General features: G+C 45.2%; 1 protein-coding gene across 1 annotated transcript in view; it reads right to left on the minus strand.

Moving 5' to 3' along the window:
- KCNH5 (potassium voltage-gated channel subfamily H member 5) overlaps positions 1-6,386 on the minus strand; it is a gene marked incomplete at its 3' end in the record, with an annotated part of 160,392 nt that extends 154,006 nt beyond the window's left edge. The window contains exon 1 of the mRNA XM_082317131.1: positions 6,186-6,386. Coding sequence (XP_082173257.1) covers positions 6,186-6,258 — 73 coding nt within the window. The 5' untranslated portion in view covers positions 6,259-6,386. The remainder of the gene's footprint in view (positions 1-6,185) is intronic.
- Positions 6,387-19,608: the final 13,222 nt, after the last annotated feature.

A 19,608-nucleotide genomic window follows, 5' to 3' on the forward strand; every position in this document is an offset into this window, starting at 1 on the left:
TCACCTATCCCAGTTATCTTCTAAATGCCGCCGCTGAATCTGTTCTCTATTAAAATTATGAGGAACACAACACAGATGTAGTGAGACTAAATTTAAACTGGAGCACACTGTAGCTCTCACTAAAGGCACACGGGCACCCTCGGGGAGCAACCAAAAATCAGATTTCTAGCTTTATACAAATGAGAGCGCTTGCTTCACATTCCCAGATGAGAAAATTGTGGTAACAGTAGCAGACACGGGGGCTCCTCTTGCAAACACTCAGCCCGAACCTAGTCCTGGCTGCAGTTTCACAGAGCCTGGCTGCATCTCAAAAAAACCTGTTTTGGCAGAGAATCGTCTGCCTCTCCCATGCCCCCCTCTTTGTACAAGTGGCTGAAGCAAAACTACCAGCAGGACGGATCCCAGCCCCGCACCGAGGTGCTGCTTCGGCCAGCCTCCTAAGGGGCTATTCACCAGCCAGCAGTCGGACTCCCTCCCGCTGCCACCCGTGGGTGCAGGATCGGGCCCCGGCTGGCTGGCTTACACAGGGCTTGGCATTTAAAACAGCCAGTCACTGAGGGTGCTGATTAAACAAGTAACAGATTTTTTTTTTTTTTTTCTGAAAAACAGGTCATTAGAGTGCTAACTCCAAAATCTTCTTCTATTACTTAATTTTATCAAACCAGAAAATACTATTCCCTTAGCGCTCCAGGAGAAGAACTTAAAATCTTGGTTAACCACCAAACAGTACCCTGTTAAACAGGCTAATTAAATGTATTTCTACAGCTCACTTAACTTCCTGACATTATTCTTTGGCTATATACTCCTTCCAACAGCAATAAAAAAACCTGGATGTTTACTCTAAAAAAAAAAATTAAAAAAAAAAAAAAATCAATAATTTCATTTTTCTCTTCTCTCTCAGATTTAAACATTAACCTGGAAATGCAACAACTCTTGCAGTGACCTCTTGTGGCAAGCGCTCAGCAGCGCTCAAGCATCCCCCAGAAGAGAAGACCGTCTCTCCCGCCGCCCCATCCCACCGCCAGCGGTGTGCACAGAAAGAAATATTAGAAAGAGAAGACCCACAATTTACAAAGCAGCTGATCAGACCTCAAGGAAATCCAGCTATTCCTTTAGCTAACGACATGGCATTATTCGGGTTTCTAAATTAATACAATGGTATAGAGCTGCCATAACCATTTAAAAAAAAAAACAAACCAACACACACACACACAAATTTTAGACCATGTAAAACTCCCCTGATTTCATCAACAGCAGGCAGATATGCTTAATCTTTCTGCATTCAGCAAACCAACTTGAAAAGTAAGGAAAGCGGGGAGATTGCAATTGAAAACTCCTCACAAACGTCATGTAGTAATGCTTCTTAGTGTAAAAATCCATAGATTTACGTATCAGCAGGCCTCCTGCAGTCGTAGAAACTGCAAACCCTGTGCCTTCGAATGCCAAAGAAAGCCCTAATGACATAAGCTCCTTGGTCATCCCTTCAGTAACTTCTCTGCAGTCAACTGAGCTGGAGGATGGAAACTTTCGCCCCATGGTTTATAGGGTCTTTATGCAGAGATTTAGGGAACTGCTGAGGTCCACATTTTTTTTCTGAGGATCCCAATGACAGACATCCTGTAAACTTGAAGTAACTTGCTTTAAAGAACTTTGTCTCTGCAGCGTGCGTAACTTGATTTGGATCAGATGAAAATGCAGCTTGTTTTAATTTAGGGGAGAGAAGCCTACATGTATCATGTCCCATGAGAACAATGTTTTGTCACCCTGCCTGTAAGACATCAGGTACACTACATGGGCTGGTAAAAAGGACAGAAGAGACAACAGGCACTTTATTTTATCTATAATACCAATGTAATAAAAATGAAAAAGGTGTCTTAGCATTACAGATGTGACACTCATTTCCCTTCTCCTTCCTGGGTGACCTGCCTTGACAACACAGTCACCCCGTGAACAGGGCTGACCCTTTCGTCCATCAGAGTCACAGGGACCCAACAGGGCGTGAAGCTCCGTCGGAAGGAACTGCTTTGTAGGAATGTGGCACAAAGCTGAAAAAGGCCAGGAATTAAATACTAGCTTCATTAAAGCTCACGGTAAAATTCCCATGTAAGCCTTACGGAGCCAAAATTTCAGCCCAAGTGTCAAAATACATTTATGAAAGACCTGAAAGACCCATTTTTCCGAGGAAGCTTCTAAGAGTTATTGCAACAGAAACGATAACCAATAATGATGACTCTTATCATATAGATAAGACTGTATATAGTCTTTTCACTAGATTAAGCCCCTCTTCCAGACTGTTAGCACTCTTTATTGCATATTGCCGCAAAGTCCCAGAGTTAACCTTTTCCCAAACTCATCCTCTACCATAAAAGCAAATTATGTCACTAACACAAGCTTAATGCTTTTCCTGCTAGAATATGTGAAGGGTGAAGATGGACAGGCAAGACAGAGACATTTCTCTGCCCCTGTGCGTGTAGCTCAACTGGCCGGATCGCTCTGCACACCAGCCAGGTCCACGAAGGCCAGCCCTGCTCTAGAGACTTGCCCAATTCTGTACCCATTGCACCTCCGCGATGCTGAGCCGAGGTCAGCATCAGCAGGAGCTCTGAATGCACTGGAGAAGCAACCAATAATATTAGTAATAACGGGCACAGACTGCTGAGAACATCTTAGGAGAGAACATTGCCCTAAGGAAGGCCCTTATTAAAAGTCCGAAATACTAATGGCAGTAAAAGGCAGTCACCTTAATGTGATTTAACCCAGCGCTCTTACAAAACGCTGCTTCTTTCTGCTCAGCAAAACACCTGGTGTTCTTAAGATCCAGGGCACAGTCAAGGCTGTAGCGAGATCGTATCAATCTTTGTGAGCCTCAGATAAGACCTTTACTGGATGTAGTTTCAGTACGTTTTAAAAGAAAGAAAAAAAAAAAAAAAAGAGATTGCAGAGAGCGCACTGAGATTACCCTGATGATAGAGGGCTCGTCCCTTTTCACCAACCGCAGCAGCTGGTCTAAGGACAGACCTCGCTTCTCCCCGCAGACTTTGTCTCTCCTGGAGCTGAGCACGGCTGCGGTGTGGGCAAAGAACCCGCAAAGCAGCTTGAGGGGCACCATCCACCACAAAACGCTTTGGGAACCACCTGCAACCTGATGTTGTCCAAAAAGCAAAGTATGCCGCTGCTCTGAAATACTTCAAAAGCTCCAACGTGTAAAGTCACCTCCAAAAGAGAGGTTCCCCGGGCAGTGGGGCACCATGGGACGCCCCCTCCCTGCATCAATTTTGGCAGTTGTTCCATCTTTCCCAAACACGTTGGCCAGGAGGGGAACGTCCAGCACGGCAGCCCAGAAATCCCACCCCTCCACGCAGAGGACAGAAGAGCCGCAGCCACCCCGTCCCTTCCTGCATGGCTCTTTGACGCTTTGCTCTCCACTGACTCACCGTCAGCGCTTCTCCCACAATTTTAACCTGATTTGTAGCCAAAGCTGGAGTGAAAAGGAAAAACAGAAAATGCGTAAATAATGCTGAAAATTGAATGTATGATTGCTTTTAACACCAGGCTGGCCACCACAGAGTCTGCACGCCATTCTCCCACTATGTCAGTTCTGGCTTTCCACATTTTAAAATTACGGCAATTTTGTCTATAAATTTTGTTATTCAGATCCATCTGGCAACTCCGAGTAATTTGTCTCCAGCTACATTTCATTTTGAAACCATTGCTTCCATTTCACCTGAACAAGAGCCTATCTGCCGAAATACCTGTCTAATTCTTCCAGTCATACCTGTTGCCTAAGAGAAGATATTACCTCTATCTACAAACCTTCTCCTGGTTGTTAAGAAAAGATTTATGGTCAAGAAGTGCAAAGGGATTGTATAAGTGTGAGAAATCTCAAAAGAGAGTGTTCTCTAACCAGGAAAGGCAATAGAAGGGCTTTTTTTGAGGATGCTGGAGATATATTTCAAAAAAACAATCATCAGTCTTTCCTTCATCCCATTCCTCAACTTGTCAATGAAAAAATCTCTTGGAAACTGGTGAATCCAAGTATAAAAACAAAACCCAGCACGCAGTCAGCAGACCAAATCCTTGCCTTCTACCGTGCACTGGCAGGAGACACTTGAACCAGATTTGCTCTACTGGATACCATTAAGTTCGGATTAAATAGTGCTGAATCCAATGAAAATTACTATTTCTATATAGGACAAATAAGGTTATGTCCTGGATAACAAAAATAAGAACTAAATCATGTTTCAGGGCACAGCACTGACCACTTATATGAGTTAAAAACAAATTCCCAATCCACTTCTCGCTTTGTTGTCCAATGGGGCAGATTTGCCTCTGCAGCATCACGCTTAGGCATCACCAGTGGCAGAGAAAAAGCAGAATGAATGACCAGATCAGCATGATTTATGCTCCCAAATTAGACCAGGTTAAAAACTGGAGAGGGATACGTGCTTTTAAAGTATAATGTTTGAAAGCCTTCTGAGCTCCTCCAGTTTTTGACATCTCAAAGCTTTACTGAGCTTTCACCAGGGAGGACATGTGATTTAATTAGAGCACGATACAAAAGCATGGCAATCCCAAACCCTGTGCCCAGCCCTGCCACCGACTTGCTGCATGACCTTGGGAACACAACCGTGACGCCCCGAGCCCCTGTTCACGCCACAGCTGTAAGAACAGGTTGGGCATGCCTCTGGGTGTCCTCTTCCACAAGGAGCTGTGAAGCGTAATTAAATTCTACCCAGCACTTTGAAATTGTCAGAGGGAAAGTGCTATATAAACCCCTATTAATTAAGCTTGCATTTAATATTCTGGTAAATAAATACACTATTGCGGGAAACTAGCTCTTAGCGATCCTGCAGCTACAGTTTGACACAGAGTCAGCTGCCAAGCACAGAACAACACGAGAGGGAAGAAGCCCCCCAAAAAGGGTTGATGGCTTAATACAAGGCTGGCACTTTAACGTACAACATTTTAAAACAAATTCTAGGTCCTCATCCCACTCCCGCTCCTGGGGAAGTCAATGAATCACTAATTTACTACCTGCCATCAAACTCAACTTCAAGCCAGCACACCAGACCACGTTAGTATGAACGTGAGGTAAATCCAGAATTGTGCAACAGAAAGGTGGAACACTTTTCAGCACGATCTCACATCACATTAGTGTCTCAATTAATAATACATGTGGCAACTTCTCTCAGTGCTCTGCTCTGCCCACCTTTCCCACTCACGTCCCCAGACGCACACTGGCACAGCAGTGCTTTGGGACGGCAGGGTCGCCCCGAGCTTGGGCTGTCCGAGGAGATATCTCTTAGCAGATGCAAAGTCCGGGTCTCTGACTGGCCTTCATTTGTACAAACATTCAGATGTTTCAGTAGTTATGTACCAGCGCAAAGACCGCGTAAAAAAGGAAGGTAACTAGCACAAGACTTGCCTAAAGCAGCATCTACATTAACACACCAAGAGAGACGGTGGTCTGTAACCACATCGTAACTTTAATGGAGCTATACACAGTACTCTTGATCAGTGCTTTGCACTGGATGAAAGGGTAAAATTAAGTCCATCAGCAAGGAATAATTTGATGGCCACGCAGTCCTGAACCAGTCCTGTAAATATTCACCTAACAGAGGAGCCGTAGATGAGCAACTGCAGACAGTTCTTTACATATTTGCTCAGCCACAGGATTACCATCCTCCAAATCACAGTCACTCCCTCATCCTCTTTCCCGGTACCTTCGCCACAGACTTTAAAGTGTCACAGAATTGCAAAGACTTTGAAACCCTGAATGAAAACGGTTGCAAGCCCAATTATTAGAGAACTACAGAACAAGAAGAAGGAAAAAAACGACCCGACGAGCAGAGAGGATATTAGAAATGTAAATGACGACTACTTATCTTCAGAAACGGCTCACCAAAAAACAAGAACAAAAAGAAGCTACAAATTCAGAGCACCGTTACGATGTAAGAAGTGAGGGGGGAGAGGGCACGGACCGCGGCGGCCGGCGGCGGCGGAGCCCGGCGGGGCACGGCAGCCCCTCGCCCCGGGCAGCCCCCGTTCCTTGAAGGCGCCGCTTTGGCACGGCCCCATCAGCGTGGCAGCGGGCGCGGCAGCTCCGCGCCCCGAGGAGCCGCCGCGGGGACGGAGGGACGGGTACCGAGGGACGGACGGAGGGATGGATGGCGGGGATCCCTCACCGCTCGAGCGCCGGACGATGTTCTCCAGGAAGGTGTTCTGCGGTGCCACCAGCCCTCTCTTGCCCCCCGGCATCCTGCAGCGCCGGGCTCGGGGGCCGGGGGTGCGCGGCAGCGGCGGCGGCGGCGGCGGCGGGGGGGGGCCGGCGGCGGCTGGTGCGCCCGGTGCCCGTGAGTCGCGCAGGGGCGGCCGCGGCCGCTCATGGTAGTGGCGCCCCCGCGGCGGCTGCAGCGCGGACTGGGGCCGCGCCGCTCCGCGCCGCCGAGCGCCGCCGCCCGCGCCCCCTGCGCCTGCGCGCCCGCCCCGCCGGGCCGGGCCGGGCCGGGCCGGGAGGGGGGGGGCCGGGGGGGCGGAGCGGCGCGGAGCGGCGCGGAAGGGAGCGGGGCCCCGCGGGGATGCGCGGTGGCGGCGTCGCGCCCCGCCGAGCGTCGTCCCCCGGTTGTCCCCGGGTCGGGCTCTCCGGGAAAGCGCTTCGAAGTTTTGCCCGGTCCCCCTGAGCGAAAGAAACCAAAAAACCCCTAAACCCCCTTTTCATCTCTACAATGGTTTCTTAACATTTTTTCCCCATGTTCTCAGCGGCTGGGTTTTGGGGAAAACAGCCTACGAAATGCTATGTGACATAGTGGAAGGTGGCCGCATTTTGCCCACAAATGATAACCGTAACGTGCAAGGTAACATGTAAAACGCCAGCCTCGCGTGAAGCCATCAACTATTTTTTTTTTTGGAGGATTCCTCCCTCTCCCAGCGAGAGCAGCTGCGAGGGGGAGGCAACAGGAGGCAGATTTGGGGCTGGAGCCCTCTTTTTTATCATTTTATTGAGGGGCCCAGCTCTGCCGTGCTGCTCCTGTGCCGGAGCCCCGAGGAGGAGATGAGTCAGTGCGGTGCCACCACCCGCCGATCGCTGTGCGAGCGCTTCCCTACTCTTGACCCAGCCGCCTTTCTCCCCCGCCAGCCTTTTCATTACTCGGACACTGTCTTTTAAAGGTATGGACAGTAAAATCCTGGAAGGAATTTCTCCACCTATTACTTCTTCCTCTGCTAATCTCACATGCTGCTACAGGCTAGAAAGGGTCGTAGAAGGAAACGAGAGATGGAAAATCGCTGTTTGCCTAGGGCAGGAGAGTGCCCTGCGGAGCACATCCCGGTGCGCTGCACGCTCCTGCCATAGTTGGCACAAGCAGCAGTGCTTCTCCCAGAGGACATTATTCCGCTGTGGAAAAATCAATTTTTTTTTTTTTTTTTCCCGCCTGTTTTCAGCACCTCCTCCTCCCCATGCTTGGATCTTGGTCCAACAAGTCACACTGAGGTCACCTGAACTCCTCTGCTTAAAGTTAGGCGCAGGTTTAAAACCTCTGCCTCCCCGGGAGCTGTTGCAGGAGCAGCTCCTCCAGCCTGGGTGCCAGGACCGCTGTCGCTGCCAGCTGGCCGCAGGCACCCGCTGAAAGGAAAAGGTCTGGTTCTGCTTCCATTTGAACAGATGCAAATCAGGAGCAGCTCCATTACAATCAGCTTGTGAATGCTGATATAAAACTAGCTCGCGAGGTGAACCAGACCCTATTTGTCAAACACTGCTTCCCCCCCCCAGCTCTGAAATCTTCAGGGCTTTCCTTAGAGCGGTGTGGTTTAAAAGTAGTGCCAGCTTTTGCAAAGCTGTGCAGATTGTTTTCTTGTTTTCCTGTAGTATAAACCATACCTTCTTCCTTTTTCTTTTAAAATCTAAGAGTCTGGGGGAGATTTATATGCTTTGTGAAAGATGTTTTCTCTTTGTGTAGAAAAGTTGCTGGACAGAAAATGTTTGTTTTTCTGTTTAAAAAATATTCTAACTATATTTATATTATTTATTATTATTTTATTTTTATATATAGTTATATTTTATTATATATTATTATATTTCTATTTATTATTATTTCTATTATTATACGATTCCTTCCTCTTCTGCTTCACCATTTCTTTCCTTCTGAAATGTGAAACACCTGCTTGGGGTGTTTTACCTCTTTACTGGTATTTCTACAAAAGGCACAATACCCGCTATCCACCGAGCAGGGGGCAAACATCGACTCCCACAGCAAGAGGAGACGGCGCACACTATAAAGTTCAGCTGCATCTGGTGAAGAGCTGACCCTTTGAATCTAAACCTACAGGAGAGGGTTATTTTACTTCAGGGACTATTAAACATTTCAGAACTGGTTCTTATCCACAGCACAGAGCTTTAAATGTAACTTCCATGAATTTATGAATTGAAGAATGGTCACCTGGGACTCAGGGAGCTCCTGGAAGAGGAGGGAGGCATAGGCCAGCATAAACAGGTCAGGCACTGATACACCCCGATGGCCTGAGTCATTAAAACGTAGGAGCTGCTGAACCGATTCACAACATTGCCTTTGCTTTCAGTGTTTGTATGTCACGAGGTGAGTCAGGTTCCCTGGGACTGCTATGGGCACCCAGTGAGACCCACCCACAGAGATCTAAAAATGTTGTGAGCAGAACTGAGTGATGGGATGCCCTTGGCAAGGCGCAGAGCTGTTTTCTAATGCAGGTGCACACCGAAGACTTCCCATTCTAAACATCATAATCAAGATGACCACAAGCTTTGGTTATAAACAACACCATTTGTACAAATCGGTCTATGAACTCCAAAAGTAACAATGTTTGATTTCCAATGGATTTGTTTCTCATGGCTTACAGTTATATTGCTGAAACAAGGGCTCAAGTGGGAAACAGATGCCAGAGGGTGATGTTTGAAGCATGCTAACTGCAGGAAAAGCAGGTAGAGTTTGCTCCTTATAGCCCAGAGAATCTCTGCACAGAAGAATGTGACAAAAGAGACTTTTCTGGTATCTATGAGGCATGAGGTCCTTAATAAATAAAAAATAAATAAAAGTACACCTGTCATTAGAAACTGGAGTGGGACAACAGCTGAGCTTGTACTGCAACTTTCTTCTCCTCAGCAGGGAGGACCATAAGGTCAATTCTCTTTTACTGGCTCCAAAACACTACCCAAGAAGTGTGCATGGGACTCGTCAGAAATCTGCAGGAAGCAAGCATTTCTGAGCCCACTGTCCCTTTCACCATGTGGGTGAAAGCTACTGAGGAGATGCCATCAGATCTGCTTATACATGTGACAGCATTTCTTCATTTCGTTTGGACAGTAGCCTTCAGAAAGAAGGAAATACCTCTGCTCATAGCAACAGCTGATAATATCAAGAAAGAATACTTAGGAAAAAAAAAAATGGGTGGGGGGAAGGAATAAATTACAGTTTCTTTCCTATTTTTTTGTCTTTCGCTTCCTGCCCCATTAGAAATTTGAAAAAGCAGTTTGACAGACAGGAAATCAATAAAAACTTGACAAAGTTGTTGCTTTTGGTATAAAAATTGATGGAAAATATCAATGAAACCTCAGAGCCAAAGCACTTGCTGGTATCTGATTTGGCACCGATGGGAATTCTTCATCCTCTGTTGTGTTGCACAAATAAGCCTGGGCAACTAGACCTGGAGGTTATGGATCTCTGTCCCTTAGCCCCTTTGGCAGTCCAAACCAAAGGGATGCAGAACTTACATGAGGCAAGAGCATTCAGAAAGGGCTGGGTAGCTGAGTCGAGCACACAGGAATTAGGAAGACTTAAGGCTTCCTGTGTATCGTGCGCTTAGGATGGACTCAGGATGGTGATCAGTGAATGAGTAACAGCTAAGTCTTTCCCCTCTATAATTCTCATTCAGCATGGCCCTGTGCCATATTCCTGGGACACCAGCCAACCTCTGCTCAAGTATGGCACGATTAATTTCTTCGTGGTGCTCATCACTAATCTGCTGGTGCTTTGTAGGCATCAATGAACATCTTCTGCATTTTACCTTGTCATACAGGGATCAGACAGGAAACTGGGGCACAGTGAGATTAAGGTCAAAATCATTTGGTAATCCATAGTGTCCAACTTGAAACATCCAGGATCCTATAGCAGAGGAGTCCCACTGTAGTAGAAGATTAGATGTTCAGTGTCCAGTGACTCCAGTTACAGTTGTGAGCGCAAAGCATTTCTCCAGACCACAACCTGTGCATTTCCCATGAGCTTTTGAAAAAAATAGGAAGAATGGGCACTGGGAGGCACTAGGTTCGAGTCACTTGCACAGCTTCATGGAAGAGCCCTGTAACAGATTTAACAATTCTGGGTCTTTTTTGCTTTTAACATGAGACTTTTTATAGACCTTGCCTTATTGCTTCATACCTTTCATTTTCTTTAATGAGCACACCAAAGGTATTACAGGCCAAAGTTGCACAGAAGTTAGAAGCCAGTGTGGAAGATGTATATACACACACATATATGAAATATCGTGGGGAACGTAACCGAAGACTGTGTTGGATTGAATAGACATAAGGGCAGAAGCAACCCAACTATCATATAGGCATTGTCTCACTTTGGAGTGCTTAGAAACCCCAACTTTGCTTTTCCACAGGCTTTTCTTAAGCCAGACTCTGACACTTGGGGAAAAAAGCCTTTAAAATATTATCATTTTATTAATGTTGTTTTTCATATTCCTTCAGCTCGAAGTCTGTGCTTCAGTTGTCATCAGTCCAGCTGTGCAGTCACAGAGAGCCATTAAAGCTTCTGAAATGACCTAAAATAGCACCTCGAATTTAACAGCATCAAAACTTTCAAAGCCCATTATCACAGCACCAGGCAGGTGCTGCAAGGTCCAAACCAAGACTCCTGTGGACTTTCTCCCTGGAAAGAAAGGAAATACCTTCTTTTCAAGGGTACAGAGTTCATATTTCTAACCCTGCAAGGAAACCATTACAGATGCTACAGCACATTTATGGGTAGAGAAACCTACAGTGATAGGAGTGAAAGTTTTCATGTCTTTGAGACTTTCAGGAGAGAAGAAGTGGGAACCTCAAACTCCCACTTGCAAAGAAGAGGAGGAAAGAGTCCTCTGAGTTAACCTAAAAATCCAGTAAGACCAGTACCACAGGATGGCAGCTTACAGATACCCAAGCAGCAAGGTTTGGGACAGGGGTAGGTGGGGCACAGTCACAGCAGCCAGTGGTGTAAATGGTTGGTGTTTAGTAGGTCAAAATGTGGAATAAGGGGGGGAAACATTATTCCAGTACAAGGACAGCAAATGTCAGCACGGAGGTTAATCACTGGAGGCTCTAATAAGCCTGTGGCAACTTCCCCTTCCAGGGTTTCCTCCTAAGAAATAAGGTGATACAAACCAATAATTTATTGTCAGACTTTACAGAGATAAATCACCAGATTAATTACAGAAAGCCAAGAAAAACAGTCTGATGTCCTCCTCTTGCCTCTTTTTTTTTTTTTTTAAAGGGGAAAATATTTCTACCCACAAACAGGTAATGCCTGAAATAACAACCATGTGAAGACAGGATTACAGAGTATTCCCATGCTTCAAAAATCCTACTCTTCAGGTTATTTTTGCCAATAGCTGAATCATCACAGAAAAGATTCAGAACAGGAAACAATCCATGGTTATATCTTAGAAGAAGTGTTTTGCATTTAAAGTAGTATCCAGCTAAAAACACCTCACGGAAGCCTCTTCTGTTTCTCTTGGCCTTTTTGACTATCCCTAAAGTCTTTATAGCCCCAAAAAGTCCTTGCAGGCGTGCTCTGAGGAAATCCATAACAGAGGCAAGGACTGCATGGGCTCACAGGTCCTTCCTGTGCCCAGTTTACAATACACAAAAAACTGCTTTTGACTCCAGGGTGCGGTGCTTGTGGGGGTCTTTGGACTACTTGAACCAGCAATAAATCCTTGACACCAAAGGGGCAGACAACTCAGAAATAAATGGTATCCTAACAGCAGATAGGGATATTTTTTCAGGCAGCAGTGGATAATAGTCTGGATTAAGTCTAACGGAGGCCCCAAACAGCATGATATCCCCCCCTCACATCCCCACAGGTCCCAATGCACAAGTGGGGAGCTGGAACAATACGAAATGAATAGCTGCAAATACCCCCCACTCTTCTCCAGCCACAGTCATGCATGGGGGACAGAAGGAAAGCAAGGACCCTGCTGGAGGATGGAGGCATTTTCTGCATTAGAGCTGTTTTTCAGGCTTCCTGCAGACTCAAAGGCATGGATCGTTTCGTAGGCTATGATCTGACCATGCTTCCAGGCTTTTTGAGGGACTCCAAGAGAAGAAACTTTTCTTTATTGAAGAAGTGGAAGCTGAGAGTCTCTAATCCTATGACTCCAGGAGCTGGGGCTCTAGGTCTGATCTTGGCTCTTTTCTTTTGGTTGAATCTTTTTTTCCTTCCACACTTGGTAGCATGCATGTGTGGAAAGCAGCCAGGAAAGCTGCACTGGCGGGAGGGAGGACAGACCAACCAGCCAAAGGTGGTGCTTGTGGCAATGGCTGTAGCAGGCAGGACAGTTTGAGACAGACCATCACTTCTCAGAGGTGTTACAAGTTATTCCCATGTCCGACACCTCTTCTGGACCCTTCTCTGTGTGAGAACCATGTCAGGTTCTGGAGCCTCTTCTGAAATGGGCAGCAGCTACAGGAAAAAACCTTCTCCAGAGCTAGAATTCCACTGTGTTCACCACGTTTTACTGGTACAGGAATGCCTCTGAGAGCCTGAGGGTTGTGCATCAAGTACACCAGAAAAATCAAGACTTTGGCAGCTGAAGCATCGACATAAGTGAATGACATTAAGTTGTCCTGAAAATTATGTACTTAAGAAAAAACAGAAAAATGCTTTAAACACAACGTTTGCTTCTAATGTAGGCAGTGTAAGTTAAGCATTTTATATATTTTGGGTAAAATGTTATAATAACAATGATGCAGTTAAGAACAAGGGTGTTTTGGTTTGTTTTTTTTTTTTTTTCAATTTTAAACCTATTTATAAACACTTGTTTATAAAAAAAAGTCTTTGAGAAGGAAATTATTTACACCAGGGCTTAACTCAACTGTGATTTTTTTTTTTTTTTTTTTTTTTGAAATTGTCATTAGAACTCAGTAAGGGGCTAAATTTTGAGTTTAAACATACTTGTTAAAACTTGTATTACTAGAAAGCCAGAAAGTTTCAGCAAAGACACTGTACCTATATGTACATGTACCTACATGGTTCGGTTTGAGCTAAAGAGAGGCAAAAAAATATTGTTCTGTAGATGATAGCAAACTAAGACAGAACATTTGGGCTAGCAAAGAAAATCAGGGTAGAGTCCACGATCAGACTTAGATCCTCTTATTGCCAGCCTGAGGCTTCATGCACCTGCCCCAAACTCCTCTTCAGATAGAGTGTAGGATGACACCAGATGCCTGTCTGCACCAACCATTGCTCACATACTCTTTCTCTTCAAAGAGATCGGTTTGACATGAAAACCTTAATTTCAATGTATGGTACAGCAAACGCAATTACCTACGGATGCATCACACAACAGAGGAACTGATCATTCATGCCATTCTGGAAGACAGCTGAACATTGCCCCTTTCATACATGTTATCCTTCAAGTTATGTCTAACTGCAATAGTAAAAAAAAAAAATAGTTATGAGTCCCTTTTCCTAACTACTAAGGCAAAAGATCTGCAGGATAACAACATAGATTCCCCAGTAAACATCTAATTCAGCTAAAGATTTTTGCACGAGTGAAGTTTTCCACTGAGCCCAGTGCGAATGTGGCCTATGCACAGTTTAGCTGTCCAGGCTTAGGATGAGCAGTAGCTGGCTGTCTGCTTTTTCTGCTTTAGATTAATTCTGTGCAAGTTTTCATATTGATTTTCACAGAAGAAAGAAGTCCTTAAATTGGTATGTTTATAATAGTGAATCTTCAGAGAAGTTAAAAAACTGAGCATGGAATTACCTCGGTTTAGTGCAGTTAATCTCAACCTATCACCTCACTGGCAGTGTGTTCTCGCATTAAGTTTTATTAGGACTTGCTGCTGGCTCTGCAGAAAACATAACAGATGTAGAATCTGCTGACACACAAACCTTTCATAACAAGTAACACAGCTGCTACTCCAGCACTTCTTTGGAAAGCAGTAACATCTTACATGACTAATTGATTAGCATGGAAAAGGTGTCCCTAATTTGCTGTTCTATTGGATACACAGAATAACACAACTCTTCACTAACAGAAGCAGGTCTAACAGATGAGGTGCTGTTTAAAATGCAATTCAGACTGAATTAAGTATTTAAGGAGACTAAACTCTGCTTTACAAGAAGGAAGGATATACCAGGGCATTAATCAAGCAACTTCCAAAACAAAAAAATCTTTCTAGATAATCTGGTTGCTTCCCTTAGGTCTACAAACATGCCAGGTAAGCAATGTAAGATAAAACACGCTTTTGTTATTACAGCGGGTGGCCAGTCTGAAGCCTACAAACCTTGTACTGCCTGCAGCACCTTTGGACTATGGAAGAAGTCTTAAGATGTGGTGTCCCTCAGAGTCAAGTCACTGCAGCTGGAGCAACAACAGGGTCCCTCCTGGACCATGACACACGTCCCAGCACTTGGGAGGCCAGAGCTGTCATCACTCAGGGGCTGAAACTTCAGCTGCTATCATGCTCTAACGATTCCTCAAGGCTTTCTTACTGCTCTAGGAAAGTGCACAAGAGTGACAAAAGACCGGCACCACAGATAGCACAACTGCTTCTGAGTCTGGCACAAAATGAGACATCAAGACCAACGCATACATATAAGCACGGGGAACTGCTCCCAAGCTTGGGCCAGACTAACCCAAGGCCATCTTTGGAAGATGTCTGCAAGCATCAAAGTGGGATTTAATTTTGTTACTTGGCCCCTGGACTCAAGTCAGACCCATATATTAGCTCTCCATGATCCATGCTTTGGAAATCCCCACCAAGAACTTTTAAATGCACTAGCATACACTCACAGCAAGCTTTCACGCTTTGAAATTTTACAGACAAGTTGCACTCTAGCACCATTCATTCACTGATGCAAGTACCAGGCTGCAGGAGATGAGCAATGCGAACTACAGGAAAGGTATCCTGGAAGGGCAAAAAAAAAAAAAAAAAACACAAACCAACTTATTCCATGGCTAGTAAGTTATTCAGTACATAGATCCAAAAAACAGGCAGCGAGGAGGAGGAAGAGAGATGAGGAAAGAGATGAATATGTGAGTGTTCTTGCTATTGATGAATCTGATCCAACTCTCTCCCCGTCTAATGACTTTCCCTTTTCAAACTACAAGCTGCTCCTGTGTTGAAGGCTTGAATGGGGAGTTCACCTCTGAGCATTTGGACTTTAGTTCCAAAAAAATCACTGTTCACATTAAGAAGATAATCAGATATATGCAGAAATAGGGGCAGATCTCAAGAGGAAGATATTGTAGCAATTACCTTTTAGTAACTTAAACTTTGACATCTTTAAGAGTTTCATTTACTCATGCAGGCAAACCTACAATCTGATAGAAGCAATTAAAACTAAGCCACTTCTTAGAGTGCATTGAAGGGAGTCTGGGCTGTCCTTCTCTTGCGGATATGGCACTTAAAGAAACCATCTGTGAGCCCATGCTCTGGGATGTCTCCCGTAACCTGTTTAATAATGCAGAGCTGTCTGTTAAGATCCAACACACAAACCAGGCAACAGGCAGAGGTCAGAAACACCAGGCAGCAGCAAACTGGACACGCAAGCATTTGTGATTTCCTCCAGCCAACGAGGCTGAGAAGTGCTCCATAACCCCCTCTGACCTGTACTCACATGCAGGGAACCCAAATGGAGCCAAGTCCTGCCGCAGTGGAGAGCGGTGGGAGAGCAGTACAGCCCCTGCTCTGAAGATCAGTGGGGCCGGTACAACAGAGCACCCCAGGCATTTGAGAAATGCCACCACTAGGCATTTCCCCCTTCCAACAGAGCAGTTTGGGGTTAGGCACCCGGGAGAAGACACTGATTGAATGCGCTTACCGTTAGGACAAATGCTTGGGAAGCGTCCAACCCTCCTTGCTTCAGGCACCACCTAAAGAGACCTGCCGAAAACTATACCTTCCCTTATCACCTGCAGGTTTGCAAAGTTATACCCATTTTTCTTGGGCAAACATTGTGCTTTACTTTATAATTCTTATTTCTGCAGCACCCTGCTACAGGACTGGCTGTTTGCGGTTTTATGCCCTTCATCTTCATTCTTGCTAGATAAAAATGAACCAGACTCCTCTTGCTGGATTTTTGTTTGTTTGTTTTTTTATGACAGGGGTATGAAGAAGCTCAGGGGAACGGAGATACTGTGTGCCACTGATCCAATTAGAATTTCTCTTCTCTGACTGTGGGGGACCAAGAATTGCTCACAGCATCCCAGATGCACCAGCAGGCGAAAGCTCTGCTACTCCTAGGAGTTGCTCATTGCTTACTTTATTTCCAAATCATAACTGTTACTTTACTTTGGAAGAAATTAAAGTTATTAGGTTATGTAAAAACCATTTTAACATAAAGCAGGTAATTAAATCAACCTCTTGAAACTTAGTGTCTGTATGTTCTAGCCAACAATTTGTATTGACATTGCGTTATGAAAGCAGTTCTCCTCAGCTGTATCGCCTAGTTATTTAGCATCTACTTCCTTAACTTATTTCCATATTTCCAAATGCAGCTCAAGTTAACCATAGATTGCAGAAAGCACTTCACCTAAAACAGTTATCCAGCTGCTTGTATGTGACAGGAGAGCAGAGCAGGCTACAGTTTTCCAACTTTAACTGTTAAGAAAAAGATTTGTTACTACAGTCAGTGCTATAAACATAAAACACACATCTCCCTCAGAATGTGTGTATGAGTAGTCTCACATACAGGAGTATGAGTGGTTGCACCCATCATAATTATCTCTTAATAACTATTACTTTCATTTCTGAAGACCACAATTTGTGCTTGCACTGAAGCTCTTCACTAAAGTCCTTTGCATTCAGTAATCAAATAACTCAGGGCAAGGTTTTCTCCATAATGAAGAGCAGCAGTTGACTGTGTACTGCTGAATCTAATTCTAACAGAAAGATGTAATTGCAGCCTTACTTTCATTTCTGGTTATAAAGCTGGAAATCATCAATATAAACAAATTTGCACGAGAAACACTTATATTTTTCAAGTGCTTGTTGAGCTACAGATCATACAAAAGTCATCTGGCTCTTAATTACATCAATCTCACTTATCTTCATCTCGAAATAGACACAAGCTAGACCTAAAGAAAACAGAACAGACAATCTTCTGGAAAAACAGAATCCTCTCTCTTTTGTAGGATACAGGATTCCCATCCTGCTGTTTTCAATCAAACAACTTTGAGCTATTTCTCTGCTAGGAGTAGAAGTACACATTTAATAAGCATAAGCCTAATGCCCCCTGTTGGTTATATATAACTAAAAACCTAGCCTGTCCACGCAGGGATTCCTCCATCTCCTCGTGCTAAAAAAAGCATTGTACAGAACATTTAAAATTTTACACGGGCACAGAGATTATACTCCAGATTCACCTGGACACATTTCTCACCTCGTCTACAGGCAAGGAGCCGCATCCTGGTACACGTGCTGCTTCTGTGTCTACAAAGCTAGCTCTAATCACAGGAGTGCTCTGTAATAACCTGTCCTGCAGGCGCAAACACTGCATATGGCAATCAGCAGTCAGATAGCCTAGGGCTGCTGGGTTACATGTTAGAGTAAGCCAAAATGCTAATTTTGGGTCAGATATTTAAAACAAAAAAAACGGGGATTTTTAGCTTTTCCACAACTCATTTCGGTAGTTTTTGATGAGACACCCAAACTGAAAACTAACAGCATCTTCAGCTGGCTAAGTTTTCTGTCATTGTTTTATCCTAAATTTGGAATTGCCTTTTATTAAAAAAAGCCCCAAGAACAAATAAACAAAAATACCCAAAACAAAGTGAAGTTTTTTTCACCAAAAAATTCTTTGGCCAACAGCACTTTTTCTGCTTACTGAAGGTTGAGTGCAGTGCTTCACCTGGCTCTGGACAGCAGAAGATGCTCAAAGACTCCTGCTACCTGTGGTCTCAGAAGCAGTAACAGAGTCAATAACACTTCAGAGGTGAGAATCACTTCTGCAAGTGACACGAGGTTGCTTGTACCCATCTCCGTACCTTTGCCTTTCAGCAAGGATTACTGCCAGCTGCCTGCAGCTGAACACTACCTGTCCCTCCTAGCTGGCAACTACATCCCCAGAGGAGGGTACTGGACCAATCCTCCATAGCTGGCTGAGTATCTGTCCCTCAGAAAGACACCACTCAGTATGGAAATAATAAATAGCTCAGACCTGTGCAGCAGAGCAAAATGCAAAGACCATTCCCTTGTCTTGACCTGGAAATAGCATCAGAATTGGAGACATGCAGCAGGAATTACCATCCTCTCACATTTTGCTGCAAATGCTCCCATTAAAATAGTTACATTTGTGAGGAGTGCTGTGCCATCTCCTGTTCTTTGAGTCCGTGATGCTACAGACTCTGGGTTCATCAGAAAGGAAGCCCAGAGCTGGGTATCAGCAAATGCCAGCCTCCTCCTGGAGACACATCTGGTCTCCACCATATGGATCACTAAACTGCCCAGAGCCTCAGTGACTTTCAGTGTTATGTTTTCAGTGAAACCACAGCACAGCCAGGTGCAGGAGGCATAAATCCCATTTCATTCCCTTACCTTAGCTCCTGGAGCAGCTGCCTCTCATTGGGGGATAGCCTCACCTCTGTCGTCAGATTAAAATCATGCCATTGATATCAGGATTAGGACCGAGAGAGACAAAATAAACTGCTTATGAAATCACAGGACATTGAAATGCAGGGGAACACCAGGAGGCGTTTTGTGACTGCTGGTAGCCCAGCAGATGCCTGTTTCTGAGCAAGAGTGGCGGGGCCTTGGGCACTCCCTTCACCCTTTCTGAAAAAATGGAAAGCAATCAGATACCCAAGCGAACCGCATCTCCCTCAGCCACATCACACACAGCCAAAACCTTTGACTTGTCCTACTTAAAGTACAGCAGAGCTATTTCTTGCTGCTTGCCTTAACCCTCCGCACCTGGCTGGCAGAGCTACTCCTCACCCATGCTAGGTACAGCTCTTCTCAAGCCACGCGGTTCACCCTCTGCCAGGCTGTAAGTGGCACCCATCCACAGCAGGTCCCTGTGATGCTGAGACCCCTGGGCATCCAGGATGAGAGCCCGTGAACCCCCCAAGTGTCACCCAGCCCCTCTGTGCTCTGCAGAGTACCATGCGTCACCTGAGACCAAGGGCACCAAAACTGTTCCTGGCTGTGAAAGGTCCCTGGAGCTGTGCCTCTCTGTGTGTCCACAGCAGCCATGGGGACACCCACCCTGGGCATAAAACCCCTCAGGGGCTCCCTAGGCTCCAGCACCATCCATGCTGCAATAGGGCATGCAGCTGCTACAGTACTGGCAAAACCAGGCTCTATTTGTCCATTTTTTATCATTTATACAACTGGCCCAGGAAGAGGGTGGGTTGGTGCTCATTCAGTCA

The sequence above is a fragment of the Platalea leucorodia genome, assembly GCF_965183815.1.
Source record: "Platalea leucorodia genome assembly, chromosome: 7".
Lineage (NCBI taxonomy): Eukaryota > Metazoa > Chordata > Aves > Pelecaniformes > Threskiornithidae > Platalea > Platalea leucorodia.